Source organism: Drosophila ananassae, chromosome 2R (assembly GCF_017639315.1).
Source record: "Drosophila ananassae strain 14024-0371.13 chromosome 2R, ASM1763931v2, whole genome shotgun sequence".
Classification (NCBI taxonomy): Eukaryota; Metazoa; Arthropoda; class Insecta; order Diptera; family Drosophilidae; genus Drosophila; species Drosophila ananassae.
The window spans coordinates 15249368-15265382 of NC_057928.1; the positions used below are offsets into that span (position 1 = coordinate 15249368).

The window sequence follows — 16015 nt, forward strand, 5'->3', positions numbered from 1 at the left end:
TGGCCTGAGAGGACCACTCGAGGCGACTCCAACGCAGCTGCAGATGTTATGCGAGATCCCCAAACAAGACACTTGCAGAGGCGTTTTACTTGCAGACAACTTGGACTTGACTCCCTGCATTGCCGTTGCTATTGCCTGCTGTTGCATGCCACATTTCCCCCATGCCCGGGCCTGACTTTGCCACTTGGCTGGTGGTCCAAGGCGTCTAAATTTATGGCTTAATTTGGCGCTCTTAATGCGTGTGTGTGTGCCTGATTGCGGGGGGGCAGCTGTGTAGGTGGGCGTTTCTGTCAAAAATTTTGACATTTTAAGTGTGTTGTTCTTGTGACTAAGCAAATATTTCAACAGACAAAGTGCAACAAATGCTTAATTGTAAAAAGGGCTGGCTATGGGGAGGATTGGTAATTAGCAAAGGGGTTAAGAAGTAGTGGAGTAGTGTCTTGATGGAAATTGGGCTTCGGATTAGGTCTTCTTTTTCTCATTTTTTTAAACCATATGTTTTTAGATAAAACTATGTATCTCTCTCCTTTCAAAATATTTACAATTCCCAAAAAAGGAGCCGGAGAAATCTAAGCAAGTTGTAACAGAAACAGAAACACATGTGGCAAGTACACCCAACTGCAGATATATACCATAATCCGCTTGTCAGTTGGCCGTGGCTATAACATTTTCGCATATCGATCGATTTGCATAGACTTTTAGAGCCAAAGGTAGAGTTCATTCGCCGATGTCTGTCCGGTTGTCCGCTTGTCCATCTGTCCGCTTGTCCGCCAGTGTGACTGTCTGGAAACCGATTGGGGAAGGATTGTCTGATACGTCGGTGAATGTCTTAACTGGTCCCAAAGCGAATTGCGGGGGCGTTTGGGCTTTGTGTCTAAGTCTGGGGCCGAACCTTTTCTAATTGTCATGCGCCAGGGCAGCTCGCCTCCGGATGTCAACGATGTTGAATGTTGTTGTCGATGTTACGTTCGGACTGTTGTGCGTGCCTTGTTGCCGATCGTTGCCGGCCTGGTCGGTCTTCTAGTGTTTTCAGTGTCGAGCTGATTTGAATGCCAGTTTGGTCCGGCTTTGGCCGTTTTGGTGGCTGCTGGCCCATAAACAAATCGGGCTGCAATTAAGCCAAAAACAACGACGACACGACAACAACTTGATGTCTGGGCTTTAAAAATAGCCACACCTTGTGTTTCGTTGATTTGTTTCAAATTTTTATTTTTATTTTTACATAATTATAATTAGCAGCAGCAGGAAATCGGTCAGACAATAAGATTGCCATTTATGGCACTGTCGCATAATTGAAATTTAATTTGGGTTAACTGGAAAAGGAGTTTGTGTTTTTCAGAGGGGTTTTCCTTAAGAATTATACTCTTAACCTTCAAACGGTTGATATATATATTAAAAACCGCTTTGATTTGATTTGTTATTTAACTTATTTCCGCTTTAAAGCTGAAATTTTATGGGGGTGTGTCCGCAACTAGTTTGTCGTGCCAGAAGGTGCAAAAGTTATGATTTATTCGATACTTAAATAGAGATAACACTCGACCGGGGTGCCCAGGGGGCAACATCGTGCCGACGCCAGCAGCGCCAAGTCTGCCTGCCACAATGGAGGTGACAAATCTTGGCCAGCCGTTCGGATTAGACACCTGCAGATTGCAACATCAGCCGCAGAAGCTGAAGCAGAAGCAGCAGCTCCAAATGCGGAAACAAGGATTGGCCAAGTGGCCGTGGAATCAGATGCATCTTGAATTTTGTATGCAAGTGTGAACCTGGTATTCTGCATTCCAATTACAACACCTCCAACCCGATGATGACATTAGGGAGAGTAGTCTCCCGGTTCTATATACTTTTATTCTTTCTGTTTTGAATATTTAATGAAACTGGTCGATTAATCGTTAGCCAAAGTACCCAATGAGTTAATCTAGCAATAAGCACTTATGTAAACCACTTTGATAATATTAATTAATATGCAATATATAATATTCGAATGCAAATTTAATAAATATGATTAATTACGGATACGGCTGTCGAGGTGATATTAACTATACCTTAATAAGTGTGTAATAAAATATAAAAAAAAGAATGTTAATCCTCAGATTATAAGGTTTACAAAACATGATTGAAGTCTTAAATCCATTTGTCTGTAAATTCAATTTCTTTCAGAATTAGGAGAAAGATTGAAGAATTTCCATCATCATTATTTTCCCGCTGATTGCTACGTGACCTTATCCCAAAAGGCCGTGCCAATTGAGACTCAGAAGCCTTCCACAAAATTATAGATGCTCCTCAGTCCGACTTCGAATCGACTTCTTGGCCTTTGTTCTCCTGGCTTCCCGGCTTTCTAGACTCCAGCTCCATTCCCTTCACTTTGTTTGGCAATTTGCGCAGAATTTCCAAGGGAGCTAACCCAATCAGGCAAATTGATTGCGCCGCTCTTTTCTAGGACATTGTGAAACGGAAAACCAGGAGGAGGCCGACTCTCCCATGACCATTCGAATCAAACAAATGCGGCAATTAAATTTGTATAAGCGAGTTGAGGCGACACACGACCTGGACGTGCGTCAATTAGAGGACAGCCTGTAGCGGTGGCCATAACGATGTCGAATGGTGGTTGATCGGAACCGGGCACACGCCCCCTTTCAAGGGAGGCGGCCACGTGGCAGGGGCATTATGCACTGAGTCAACAAGGACTCTGCGATTGCTGCTCATTAGTTAATGCACTAAAAAAAAATATAGTTAATTAGTAATTTATTGGTATTTATGGTAATTAATTGTGAATTTTAAGAGTAACCTATTTAGTAAGTAAGACCTCTTATTTAACAAATACTACATCTTTTCTAGTTAAAATTGCAGTGACAAATTTATGATTAATGTTCTTGAAAACTTGGGATAAAAGTGTGGCTTAAACATCATGTTTTCTAGTTTCCCAAGACCTATTATATACACATAATTTTTAGAGTGTCACCTGAATACAGGTAAAAGTAGAAAGGAACGTAAAGGGAAACAGGCTTGCAGCTGCCTCGAATTCCAGCGGCCACGTGTCAAAAATGCACAATCCCCCAAATGCCACCCCGTGGACACCACCCCTGGAAAAGTAGGTGCCCCCCACTCCCACTCCCACCGCCAGACCCACTCCCCGTGCTCGTGTTGTGTCAGCGAACAAATGTCGCCAAGCACTGCTTGACCCAATTGCCATGCCGGGGTCATGATAATTTCAGGAGCTTTGGCTTTTGTGTATTTCGTGATCGTGAGTCGAGTTCAGTTGGGTTTTTTATGTTTTGGTTTTTTCCCCAACATTTTAGCCAAATGGAAGGCGCTCCTTTTGACGGGTGCACGTGGTCTGTGAACCTCAGCCAACTGCAATTGGAAGACAATTTCTGTCTCGTTTCGGTTTTTTCCCATTTTCGTGGATATTTGCATAAAAATCAAAGTATAGAAATGCAATGACTTTGGCAACGATTTATGGCCAGGGAAAGAAACAAGGCAACGCCGCCGCGGTGGGCGCCACTTGAGGGAAAAATCAATAGGAAAATGTCTACACACTGTTTTCCTTTCCGTGGGGAGACCCCCAAATCGAATGCCATCTCTTTCGCCCCCTTTCTTTCTCTTTCCCTCTTTATATTTTATGCAAATTAATTCAAAATGGCTGCCCTCATGCGCCGTGAGAGCAGCAGGAAAATGCATTGCCAGAGTGAGAGCAGCTCATAGAGAGAGTGCGGAGAGAGTCTCCACAAAAGTTTTGTCACCCGGACAGCGTTTAACGGTATTTCGCAGGGGTGGCTGGGCTCCAAGTCCAAAAATCCGGGGTTGTTCCTGGGAAAGCTAAGAAATCGATTTCTGTGGACACCAGATGCAAGGAATTTCGTTGGCCCAACTATATATGGCTTGGGTGTGATTGGGTTTTATATCCGGAATGAGGATTTGGTCTGTAACCACCTTTGGGGAATTGGTGGGAATCCAGAATACCAGGCACCAGATGCAACGATTTCCGTTGGTTCGATGGGAACACTCCACTTCGAATAGGTATTTCCAAAGTAACCCTAGTATTTCATTGGATCTTAAGCCATATAGTTAGTTCTACTGGAGTTCTTTGGCAGATTCAGAGATTGTAGAAAAATATTCATTTATTAGTTTTTCCAGTTAAAATATTTATTTTTAACACAATAGTCTTTCAAGTATTCTCTGTCAGGATTAGCTTTCACGAATAAAAATATGGTAGACAGTAAAGGAAAGTTCCCAGAGTTTACCTCAAACAGATTGCAGCTGTTCAGGTTGATATAGAGTCGTCTCCCACTAGATTACCCACTTGACAAAAATATATAAGAATAGAAAAGGGGTGGGGTCGAGGGAGGGCGAAAGCATGCCACACGTGACCTTTACAAAAGCGACACGAGGCCGCGTTTTGCTCATTAAGAGAGTCTGACAAGCGTTACTCGTGTTCCGATATGATCTTTGCAACATCCCAAAAATCCCTCTGAGATGAGATCTACTAAGCCATCAACATGGCACAGTGGGTACAATGCGTTAATCTGTAGTATTCCCTCTCAGCCCTTAAATGTTGCCCCTGGTTTCCGGTTGAATGCTTTTGTTTCCGGACTGTGTGTTTTTTATTATCAGAATTGTGTAAAAACCGTTTCTGATTTCATTAAGATTGCAGAATGTATGAATGATTGATGCCCTTGGGAATGATTTTTTTAGGAGTTTATTTTAAATGAGAAATAAGTCCTTAGGGTTTCCATAACTGAGTATTATTGGTTCAGGATTTCTAACTATTAAGAAAAAGGTGAAAATATCTCTTAATTTTCTAACACTTTGCCCATGATTATTTCCACTTTCTTTGTTGCATTTCTCTTGGACTGAAAGTGCAACATCTGTTTGTGGCACATCGCATATCCTCCGGAGTAGCAACCACGTAATCATGTTACGACACAAAACTGACATGACATTTTCAGCAAAAGCGATTAATATCGCACACGATTCGGACCTGGACTTTGCAAGTTGCACGTTAAAAGTTGCAACTTACCCGATGCGGATTGCAAGTTGTAAGTTGCAAGTAGGGAGTAGGGAGTCACAAGTCCAGACATGACTTGGATTTCGTATTGTTTTGCAAACTAGCAACTGCTGCTGTTGCTGCCGCTGGGGGCCAAGCTGAAAAAGAGTCTTTTAAAATGACTTAATGGGGCACAGCTCATAAATTCACGAATTTGCATAAACCGAGTGGCTGGGAGTTTTTTTTTGGCAACATTTGAAAGATAGAGGGAAGCGCCTTCAGGGCGAAGTGAGTCAGCAAAGCGGAATTGAAACCCAAAACTCCATAACTCCTTAACTCCCGACTCTCTGTGTGACTGGCAGCCTAATAAACACAATTAACTTCATCATTTTGAACTCAAATTATTTCATTTCAATGCGATAAAATCGCAAATCACGAAGCGAAAGCTGAGCAGACAATAGAGCTCCATTCGGAGGACCACGACCACGACCAAGACGACGACGACATCGGCCAGGACGGTGAAAATTAAGTCAAACTAAGGCAGCAAAACGTTTACCAATCGGAGCGATCGGGACATGGTATAGAACACTTGGAGAAAATATAGGAAAAGTGCTTTAATTGCTTGATTAGGATTATTTAGAATATTTTTAAGCCCATAAGGTATAAGGTATTTCAACAGAAAGTGCTAAGTAAACATTTCCTTAAAGAGTATTGCCAAAAAAGGATAGTCCAGTACCACCTCGTAACTCTTCGTAAATGTATCTGAAAACATGAAAAATAACAAATAATATTTTGGAATTTTATTTAAAGTGTAGAACCCAACTGAATTGTCTGTCCAGAGTTCGGAGCAGCCGCCCGCGCCACTTTCAATTGAAGCTGGGATACTGCTGCAGCTGCAAACTTCGGGAATGGAGTCCGGAGAATGGGGATTTGGGGTCGGAAAACGGGGAAATCGGAGAATTGGGGAGAGGGGAAACTGGGATCTGGGATTTGGGATCGACGGCCTCGGTCAGGTCCCGGGAGAAGGAGCTGTAGCAGAAGGAGAATAATGTTGCATGTCGCGCCAATTGTGTACACGATTTGACTTGGCAGCCTGACAGTGCCTGCTGCCCACTCTTTTGGCTTGTTGTTGTTGGCACTGTGAGAAAAAATTATATTATTGAAAACTATAATTGCTTTTTTATTGGATACTCCCTTTCAGGCCCGAGAGATTCACGCTTGGTCTACAAAACCTCAGAGCAGATATGTGGCTCCTACATTTTATAAAATATAAATATTTTTTTTCAGTGCAGTGTTGCTGCCACAGTTGCTGGCGGAGTTGCTGTTGCGGCTGTGTCAGCTAATCAGACGGCAAGTATCTCATCTTCGAGGACTACTAGCAACTGCCAAAACAACAGCAACATGGCCAACAGCAACATGCACACGAAACAAAACTACCAAGTCATGTTGGCTGCCTGCAAATAAATCTTTTGGCTGCTGGTCGGTTCAATTGGACTCCCAAAACTACATACAACACAAACAAACAAACTGAAATGTAAAAGCCAAAAAAAAGGTGGACACAACACAATCAGAGCCAAAAAGCCAGCCCAGCTTTTGTTGTTGCTCTCGGGGCTTCCTGGAAAGAGTTTCCTGCATTGGTAATATCTATGTTGCCAGTTGCCAGTTGCAGTTGCACTAAGCTTTTCTGTTTCTTGTATTTTTTTAGCCGCTTTCAACTGATTTAGATCGCTAAATGTTGGCAGTTGACTTTATGGGGGTCAATCAGGCTAAGCGCATTGGAATCCGAACCAAAAGGAATGCCCATATCTTCATCCAACTGGAGCAGCCATAAAGTCCAAGGAATCCTGTGTAGAGGAGATTGGTGGGAAAATCATTCGATTTCTAGTTAAAGATGTTCTTCTGTATATATTTTCATTTTTTTTTAGGTATTGAGATAGACGATTTTTGAGATACTTGACCTGCCAGTGAAGATTTCTATTTGCGATAGCTTTGAGAGGAAAATTCAATTCAAATATAAAGATACTGTTTATGGTAAGAGTTGGGATTGAAGTATCTAAGTAATTTCTTTAACTTCTATAACCTCGAATATTTACAAATTAATAAATCTGTTTAACATATTTTAACATTTTCATACAATTGTTTGGTAGTCTAACATATTATTTATTGACTTTTAATTTACCAAAAAAATACACAAAACAACTTCCCCCAACTTGCATGTGAGTTCAAGCTCAGTTCATTCATCGAATTGATCTCGAGTGTTGACTTGGATTCATATTCATAGATTCATCTATTCCGCATAGTAACCCCCCTTGGCTCTAACCCCTTCGTGGCCCCTTAAACCGACTGCCCATGTCCTCCTGTGCCAGCCACTGATTACACTAAACGACTGCCGAGATAGCCGCCTGGCTCTTTGGCATTCCAGCACTCCAGCCGCTTTCAAATGGCCATAAAACTAGGAGGCAGTGTGTCTGGGGGGAGCTGGGGGAAAGGTGGAGCGGAGGTGCAACTGCTGCGCAGGCGCGCGTGTTTGGAAAGAGTTCAAGTCGCAGCTGGAGACTGCACTGCTTTTGGCGCATAACTGGACAAGAGTTGCAGTTGGAGTCGAAGTCTCCTAAAGCCTGAGATTTGGTCAAAGATGCACAGAGAGAAAAATATAGATTAAATAATTTAAAATTGTAAAATATTTAGAAAAACGTAAAAGACTTTGTACCATAGTTAAGAGAACTAATTACCTTAAATATAAATGTTAATCTTATATCCTTGTGAATAGTTTTAAAATATTTCCCTCCAGTATTCTTGCAATGAAGTGGGAAAAGCGGAAAAGGAGCCCAGAGCCAAGGTAGCAAGGCGGGAGAGGCGGGAGCCATGTGGCATGAGGACTCCAAGCTGAGGTTGCTGCTGTCGCCGCCGTGTTGAATAACAGGCAGCTGAGCTCTGTCGGACAAGGCGGGAGTTGGCCTGGCCATAAAAAATTGGAAAATGTTGCGTTAATGCGACGTTTGTTCGAACACAATTTTCAAACAGATCGACACCGGCAATTGTTTGGACAGCCTGTGTCCCAGGTTGGGCTTGGAACGGATTGGCTCAGATATATTGTACATAGTGTGTCTGTGAGGTTGGACAGACAGGGATACTTTTTGGACACTCGGCTAGACCTTTTGGCTGGCATTTTTCCCGTTTGTAGAAATAATTTGGGGAATGGATTCCGACTAGGCACTTACAGGACTAATCTAGTCCCGTATTTCTTTCGTATTGGACCTAAGGAATAAGGCTTGTGACTTATAGATTAAATTTTTTGCATGTATTTAAAGCTGAAAGAAACTTAAATACATTAAAGACCCTTTTAAACTATATTTTAGAGTAGTATAGCTTTAGACAAACCCCATATTTAAAGAGAAAGAAAGCTGTTTTGCATTTTTTACGTGTTCTAGAAAAGAGGGGAAAATGTCACCAAAAGGTCCCACATCATTGGGGAAAGGTAAGGACTGCCTCGGAATTTCTCCAAAATCGTTTTCTCTCTCCCGTTTTCCTGGCGCTTCTCTGTGCGTTTCTCCACTGCGCAGCAATGGCGGCCACTGCTCCACCGGGCGCCACCCACTGGCGCAGAAAAGGGGAGCACAGTTTGGATGGGATGAGGTCACCTGGCAACAGGATGCGTCTGGCATCGATTTTCCCAATGATATAGGGTTTCACGTTCACACACTGCGGCCGAAAAGGCTTCCGGTGCTGCATCGTGAGTGGAATCCTTTTCGCGATAATTCGAAATCCTTACACGTGCAGCACATAACGGCGGATTCCAGGGGTAGGAATAGTCGTAGTCGCCGACGGAACACGTGTCTTCCTCCAAATCGAGATACGAAACATCCAGCCGAGCACGTCATCGGAAGTCGGAAGTGCAGCCACGGGGGTGGCGATTCCAGTACCGTTTCCCAGCCCCAGCCCCTCCCTCTTTTGTGATGATGTCAGCAAATGCGGGCACAAAAAGGACAATCGATTGTTGTGACACTGCATTGTCCTGCGTGCACTCCCATTCGCATTCACAAGTCTTTTATTACACAGACACAAGTGAGAAGTACTTGTTTGTCTTTCAAGGGTGATGAGCTAATAGCTTATTCTGAAAATTACCTCTCTTATTAGCTTCTAAAATCTACTCAGTTTCTTCAAATGTTTTAAAAATTATTTCAATATTTTGTGTTAGGCACTTTCGAGTTCGAAAACTATTTTTCTTAGTGCAGAAATTTATCCAATTTCATGCCAAACTCCGCTGAGCGTTCAATTAACGCTGCCCAGTCGCAGAACCATCCCATTCCTTTCCCATCCACAACATATTTTTTTTTTGGATTGCTTCGATCCCACGGCGACGGCGTCTGGCGGCGTGCACGTGCAGGGCAGGACATTTATTGGATTCTTGGCGTGCTTTTATTTGTTTCTATATTTGCTCAAGATTCCAATTAAACGCCAGAGCCCTTTGGTCTCCGTCTCTAGAGTCGAGACTGTAGACTATGCGATCCCATGGCGGGAGTATTATTTCAAGAAACTATCCAGGAGACAGGGTGTTCTTAAGACTTTCGAAAATCATCCTAAAAAAGAAAACTTTGTAGGATTTTGGGTAAAAAGCTTTAAATAGTAAGCAGGAATTTTGGGGTAAATGATACAAAGACTACTTGTTTAACTAATCGTACATTTTATATACATTTTCCAAACTTTAAATAATAAAACATATAGTTTGTTCAAGGTTTCATGAGGAGAGAGACAGGCCCTGTCACTTAGAAGACTTAGAAGATATCCTTGCCCAGACTTTGGTAACTAAGGGACTTCTCTAATTTTTTTATTTGGCAACAAAGCCCATACCCTGTATCCAATTTAGGTTCTACTTGAACGTCAACATTAAATGCCAATGGCGCAAACAACAATTGAATGAGGCTGACTTGGCCGTGTCTTCGTCTACCCCCTTTTTAAGGATTCCCCCCACTCCTAGCAGACGGCCTCCTGCCATGCCATTAACCCAATAGGACGACGGCACACGCTGAGGATTAGACGTGTAATCAGCATAAAATGTAGCCAAAAGCCGCGCCCGGCTCAGTGCGTTGTGGCAAAAAAAAAAAAGTGGCAAACATGAAATCCAATATTGCGATACTGAGCGCTGAGCAACCACATGAAATTGTAATAGCAACTGCAGTGTGAGCAATTGTACAGTAAAAACTGGCTTTACAATATTTTATTGATATTTATACTTGGTAAAAATTAGTAAACATTATTAAAAAGTTATAAGTTTGGTATGGTAATTATGAGGAAAAACCAATGAGGTCTGAACTACTTTTCAGATACATTTTATAATATATTTCATACCAATTTCTCTTTCCAAAAGGGATTCAAAAGGGATATATCTATTCCCAACAAAGATACTAATTGTTCAGCCTTTATTTTGGAGTAACCACTGTACACTTGGACGCTGGGGGCGAAGCTGACGCCGCTCCGCATGTCGATGGAAACGCCGACGCCGTTCGTACGCATGTCCTTATACAAATACGAATATGGGAGGGCGCCCGTAAGATCCGTGATCCGGAGAAAGAGGCCGGGGGATGAGGGGAAGCTGGGTAAGGCGGAGAGAACACGTGCAAAGCCGCGGGGGATTGCACGACTTTGTCCGAAATGGCGTTCAAATTGGGACTGAAACTGGAGTCGGAGTTGGGTTATAGCTTCGGGTTTGGGTTTGTGTTTGGGAATGGGTATGGGAATGGATATGGTATGGGACGGGGATTTGGATGTGGACGTCGATGTGGGTACGCACCAAAAATCTCCAAGCGCGTTGCCTGTCGCATTTAATAACTGTTTTTAATAAGTGTCCCTCGGGGTCCGCTCTGCTTGGACCTCTCTTTTTTACTTTTCCCTCCCCCGGACTTTTTTTTAAGTGCGTTATTTGCATGAAGCTTATGCACTGAGAGAAAATATATGTTTAGGATATAGGATTTTAGGATAAAAGGCCAAAAAAGAGTATTTATTAAAGTAAAATTTTTATTCAAATTATAGTAAGTATATTTCATTTATTTTTCATGTTACTCGAACAATATCCACATTAAGTTTATGAAGAAAATATTATAAAATTCGAGCTAAGAATTTTATTTTTCTAAAAAGAAAATCTTTGAAATTCTGTCTGAAAATCCAAATGATTCTCCAGTGTAGCCCAAGTCCCCCCAATTGAATGGCAAAAGTTTTACTCTAATTGTACGCCCCGCCGCTGTTACTGTTGTTGTTGCTGGGGCACAGAGTTTGAGTCACGCGGCTTCAGGTGCAGCGAAAAGTGGTGGAGCTGCAGGGGAGCCTTGCAACGCAGCGCAGCACAGCGCTGCCTGGACTCGTGCAGCATGCAACATGTTGGCCGCAATTTATTAGTGCTGCCATTATCGTTTTTCTTCAGATTTACCTCCAAGTGCCTGGCTGCGTGTCGTCCAGTGTTCGAAGGCCCCTCTTGGCTGCACTGCGTCCCTCGATCCCGCCCAGAAAGTATTTATTACTATAATTTTCCATATGTTTTCCTTGTGCGTTCTGCTCGTTGCACTTTTTTTTCGTCGCTTTTTGGGCAAATTGCGTCTGGAAATTGCGGTAATAATTTGCAGCTTACTAAATATGAAGATCAGCTTTTGGAGCACGATCTGTGTTGCATACCACCGCACTGCCCCGCACGGCACCGCACCACATACCACCCTCCCTCAACCGGGAAAAGGAGAAACAAATTTATTAACTTGTGCAAAATTAGTCGCTTACAGTCGTTTAGACATTGCAATTTGATTTTTATGGCCGTTTGCTCTGGCCTGGCTGTCCGATGTTCGCTGTTCGCTGTTCACTGCTTGTACCAGCCGTGTATCTATGAGATACATCCGAGTGTTAACTCACGGATCCTTTGCCAGCTGCAACAGTCTTTATGGGTTTTTATTAAGTTTTATGACCCTGAAATTGTTGCACTAATCAGCCGACAATTTATGTTGCATTTGTCTGTGTTGGCCAAACGAAACGAACTGAAACGAACTCAGATTTGTGGCCAAGTTCATAAAAATCAGAGACACAAAGACACGGAAAGCCATTTGGCTAATGAAAATTAGTTGAAATATGCAAAGTATGCGACTCGGCTGCCTCGACTGCCTCTGATTAGTGGAAATCATAAAAAGAACTTCAGTCTAGAGTTCGTTTTAATGTTATTTCCCCACTTGGGGACTTGGGTGGCCCAAAGATGCAGCGAACCAGAGATCCAGAGAAGAACATTGAAACTATCTATAAATTTCTGTGGATGTCGCCTCAAATCGTTATTGGTATTTATAGGATAGGAAAGGTTAAATTGGATAAAATTGTGGTATCCGTGCCGCGAAGTAGATGTTCTCCAGCGATCTTTGACAGTTTTATTTCAAGTGCGTGCTCCAGTTGATATACGGATCATCAAATGGGGCATGGCTCCATTTATTTTAGAATCCCTGAGATCTAGTTCGTTTTTTTTATAAGAAGGGGAAACGGTCTCTTTATTTATAATTTTCTTGCAAAACTTAGTAGCCTTGCCTTTTCAATCATCACAATCAACGAGGAGTCGAGGTCCATACCGGTTTTCATTCATTCCTAAATTTTCTCTAAGACCGAACGGTTCTACATTTTATTGTTAAAAAAAATGAATCCGTGTTCTACATCGCCGCAGTCACCTACAAGTAATTCCAGTGCAGCCGAAGAGTATCCCCAGCCCGCCCAGGAGCAAAGAATGGAGTCCAAGCCCAAGCAGAACTATGACGAGTTGCGCAACCTCCTCCAGTCCTGGGATCTTCTGGAAATGCTTCCCTACTTGCAGGAACAGCAGATGAATATGAGCGAGCTGATGATAATACGGCGCCACCACCTCGCGGATTTCTTGCAGAATTTTAGCATTGGAATTCGCATTCGTTTCGAGCACCGCCTGAAGGAGTGGCACAACTGGCTACAAAGTCAGCAAGTCGAGGGACAGCAAGAGACAAAGCGTCACTTGAAGGTCACAAGTCCAGCCCCCAAGAAACCAAGGATCGACGAAAGCAGCGACTACCAGACCAACCATCAGTACCAACCGCAGTCCCAGGAGTACCAACAGCCATCCAAGGTGGATAATGAGGGACAGAGAGAGGAGGATCAACAGCAGGACGAGAATGAGGAGGACGAGAATGAGGAGGACGATGATGAGGAGGAGTGTGAGGAGGAGTGTGAGGAGGAGGAGGAAGTAGAGGGCGTCGAGGAAGAAGACTGCGACGAGGAGGAAGAAGACAGCGAGGAGGCTCCAAAGGAACGATATGCTGAAGAAGGACGATACGCTGAAGAAGGACGATACGCTGAAGAAGGGCGATACGCCGAAGAAGGACGATACGCTGAAGAAGGGCGATGCGCTGAAAAAGACCCATATGCTGAAAAAGGACGATATGCTGAAGAAGGAAGATACTCTGAAGAAGGACGATGCGCTGAAGATGGACGATACGCTAAAGAAGACCGATACGCTGAAGAAGGCCGATACGCTGAAAAAGGACGATTCGCTGAAGAAGACCGATACGCTGAAAAAGGACGAAGCGCTGAAGATGGACGATGCGCTGAAGAAGGACGATACGCTAAAAAAGACCGATACGCTAAAGAAGAACCTTACGCTAAAAAAGGACGATACCCTGAAGAAGACCGATACGCTGAAAAAGGACGATACGCTGAAAAAGGACGATACGCTGAAGAAGGACGATGCGCTGAAGGACGATACGCTGAAGAAGACCGATACGCTAAAGGTGGTCGATACGCTAAAGAAGACCGATATGCTGAAAAAGGACGATACGCTGAAGCCGGACGTTACGCTGAAGGGGGACGATATGTTGAGGAGGAGGAGGATGAGTAGACCCCAAACGATGACGAACCTGCCCAATATTGTTGATACGATTTCTGTTGATTACGATAAAAAATAAACTAAAGCCATATCCTGGCTTTATAGCAGCAGCATTGATTTGTATAGATTCTCGACTCTAGTCTCTGGATATTTTCCCCAAATATAACTCCAAGTACTGCCTACAAAGCCTGCCCCTGGAGCTGCCCTCAGTTCTGCTCCAAGTGCTGCACTAAACTAAAACCAAGACCACAATAAGTTACACATAAACCATTCGAATGTCTGCCATAAATCTGTCCGTCTAGGCAGTGCCAGCCTTTTAACCCCCTTCTGCCCTGGCTTAACCCACCGGCTGCTAGACATTTGATCAGTTGCCAGTCAGGCATTGGCCGTCTTCCATCTTGCTGACAAATAATTTACCATAAAATCAACGACAACTGCCAATTTTTCAGTAATTAGCCCCGGTAGTGCCCCCTTTCCGTCACAATTTTCCACCGACCTCCCCCGTTTTGGAAGCACTTGAGCGTAATTAATAAAATATATAAGCCCGGGGAAGACATCGCGAGGCGCATTGTGGGGTGCCGGAGGGAAATGCTGCCGCTGCGGCATTTGCAGAAAATTAATTGTGCTCCACGCAGATTAACACATGCGTAGCACGGTGGCAAGCATGAGAGGGGCAGTGATGGAATGAGACAAACGCATACTCCAGCGTTTTTGGGAATTTTCAGCGTTTTACAAATTTGAAAATTTCTTGCCGCATTTTTATGACTTGCCCCGTGGCCGACGTCTCCTTCGACGTCTGCATTTTTATGTCGATCGTGTTGTCACTGAAGTTCTTCCCCCTCGCACATCCTACGATGTTGCATGTGGCACGCGCGTCGCATAATTAATTAAAAACGCATTTAAACGAAGCTTCACGACAGTCAATCGTTCGTGCACATTTGGCCACAGTCTACGTAGCATGTGTCTTGCCACAAGTTTTATGCATTTTCTAAGAAGCCTTTCGTCGCCGTGGCAAGCCAACCGCCATAAATATAAATAAAGAGAATGGGGAACTATATATTCTATTATGTTCGACGAAAATATATACATATTCTCGTTAGAAGAATCTCTTTGTCTTTTGGGGTCTTTTGACGAAATGCTGACAAGCCCCGAAGGCTGTTCTACAGATGTTCGGCGGAGACACCGTCGTTGACCTCTTTTGTGGATTCGATCCGTTCACTTGGAGATTTGCATTCAGAGACAGGCAATCTTTTGACCCCCAAGCCTCCAAGTTGCCGTTTTCGAGGTTTGAGGCCACTTTCGAAAGGTTGAAAGTTGGCTAAGATAAAAAAAAAAAAACATAAACGAGGAAAAGAACATCACATCCCACTTCGAAAAGTAAGAAGCCAAAGGTTGTGGGAGAAAAATTCTAGAATAATGACAGGAAATGCTTTAGCACTAAGGTTGTATTTTATTTGTGTAATTTATGTTACCCCACACCGGATATATTAGTTCTCACAACCCTATTTCAACTCAATCAAAAATTTAATGTACTTCCCCCAACAGATGCCAGAATTTTGTAGAATTTTTATGATTTCTCAACTCGTTCTGCCAAAACAATTATAATTACTCTATGGGAAAACATCCTCCATGATATTTACTTGCCCCTAAAAAGCGCAGATCCCTTGAATGATCCCATGAAATTTTCTACCGAATCAAGTTCAAATCGCCGACGAATATTTATTTATGAAATTCCGTATTTATTTTGCCTTGCTCTTTTTGGGTGTTCGGGAATTAAATAGCTCACTGAAAGCCACTTAACAGTTGATTTCATCTGAATTTAATGCAACATTAGCGCTTCTTTATGCCACTGCCACCACTGCGGGAATATCCGGATCTTCGAGGTGATAGAATTCGGCAGATACTATGTGTGTTGGACCACCGACCGTCCGTCCATGTGGCAAGCGCCGGTGATGGGAAACAGCTGACCAGCGAGCAACGAAAATATTTTATTTATGTGCCACGTAAATAAATCGAAAATACCACGAAACAAATGCGGAGCTAAAAAAATATATAATGCTTTGAGGCATCCCTGATTGGCAGGCCCCGTGGATGTGATATGGTAGAAAGTCGGAGCTGTCTGGCGATAGAATGCAGATACATCTGTGAGGTTTACCAGGTGGAGC

At 43.2% G+C, this 16015-nt stretch overlaps 1 protein-coding gene across 1 annotated transcript; it reads left to right on the plus strand.

Annotated features, from left to right (window-relative positions):
- The first annotated feature begins 12638 nt into the window (after nt 1-12638).
- On the plus strand, nt 12639-13929 carry LOC123257070 (DNA ligase 1-like). Its single transcript, XM_044714509.1, has 2 exons — nt 12639-13211; nt 13291-13929. The coding sequence occupies exons 1-2, from the start codon at nt 12639-12641 to the stop codon at nt 13927-13929; spliced, it is 1212 nt and encodes a 403-aa protein (XP_044570444.1).
- The last annotated feature ends 2086 nt before the right edge of the window (nt 13930-16015 follow it).

Coding starts and splice junctions, on each gene's coding strand:
- LOC123257070 (XM_044714509.1), top strand. CDS start 12,639: ATGAATCCGTGTTCTACATCGCCGCAGTCACCTACAAGTAATTCCAGT. Junction 13,212..13,290: donor AGTGTGAGGAGGAGGAGGAA/GTAGAGGGCGTC, acceptor GATATGCTGAAG/AAGGACGATACGCTGAAGAA.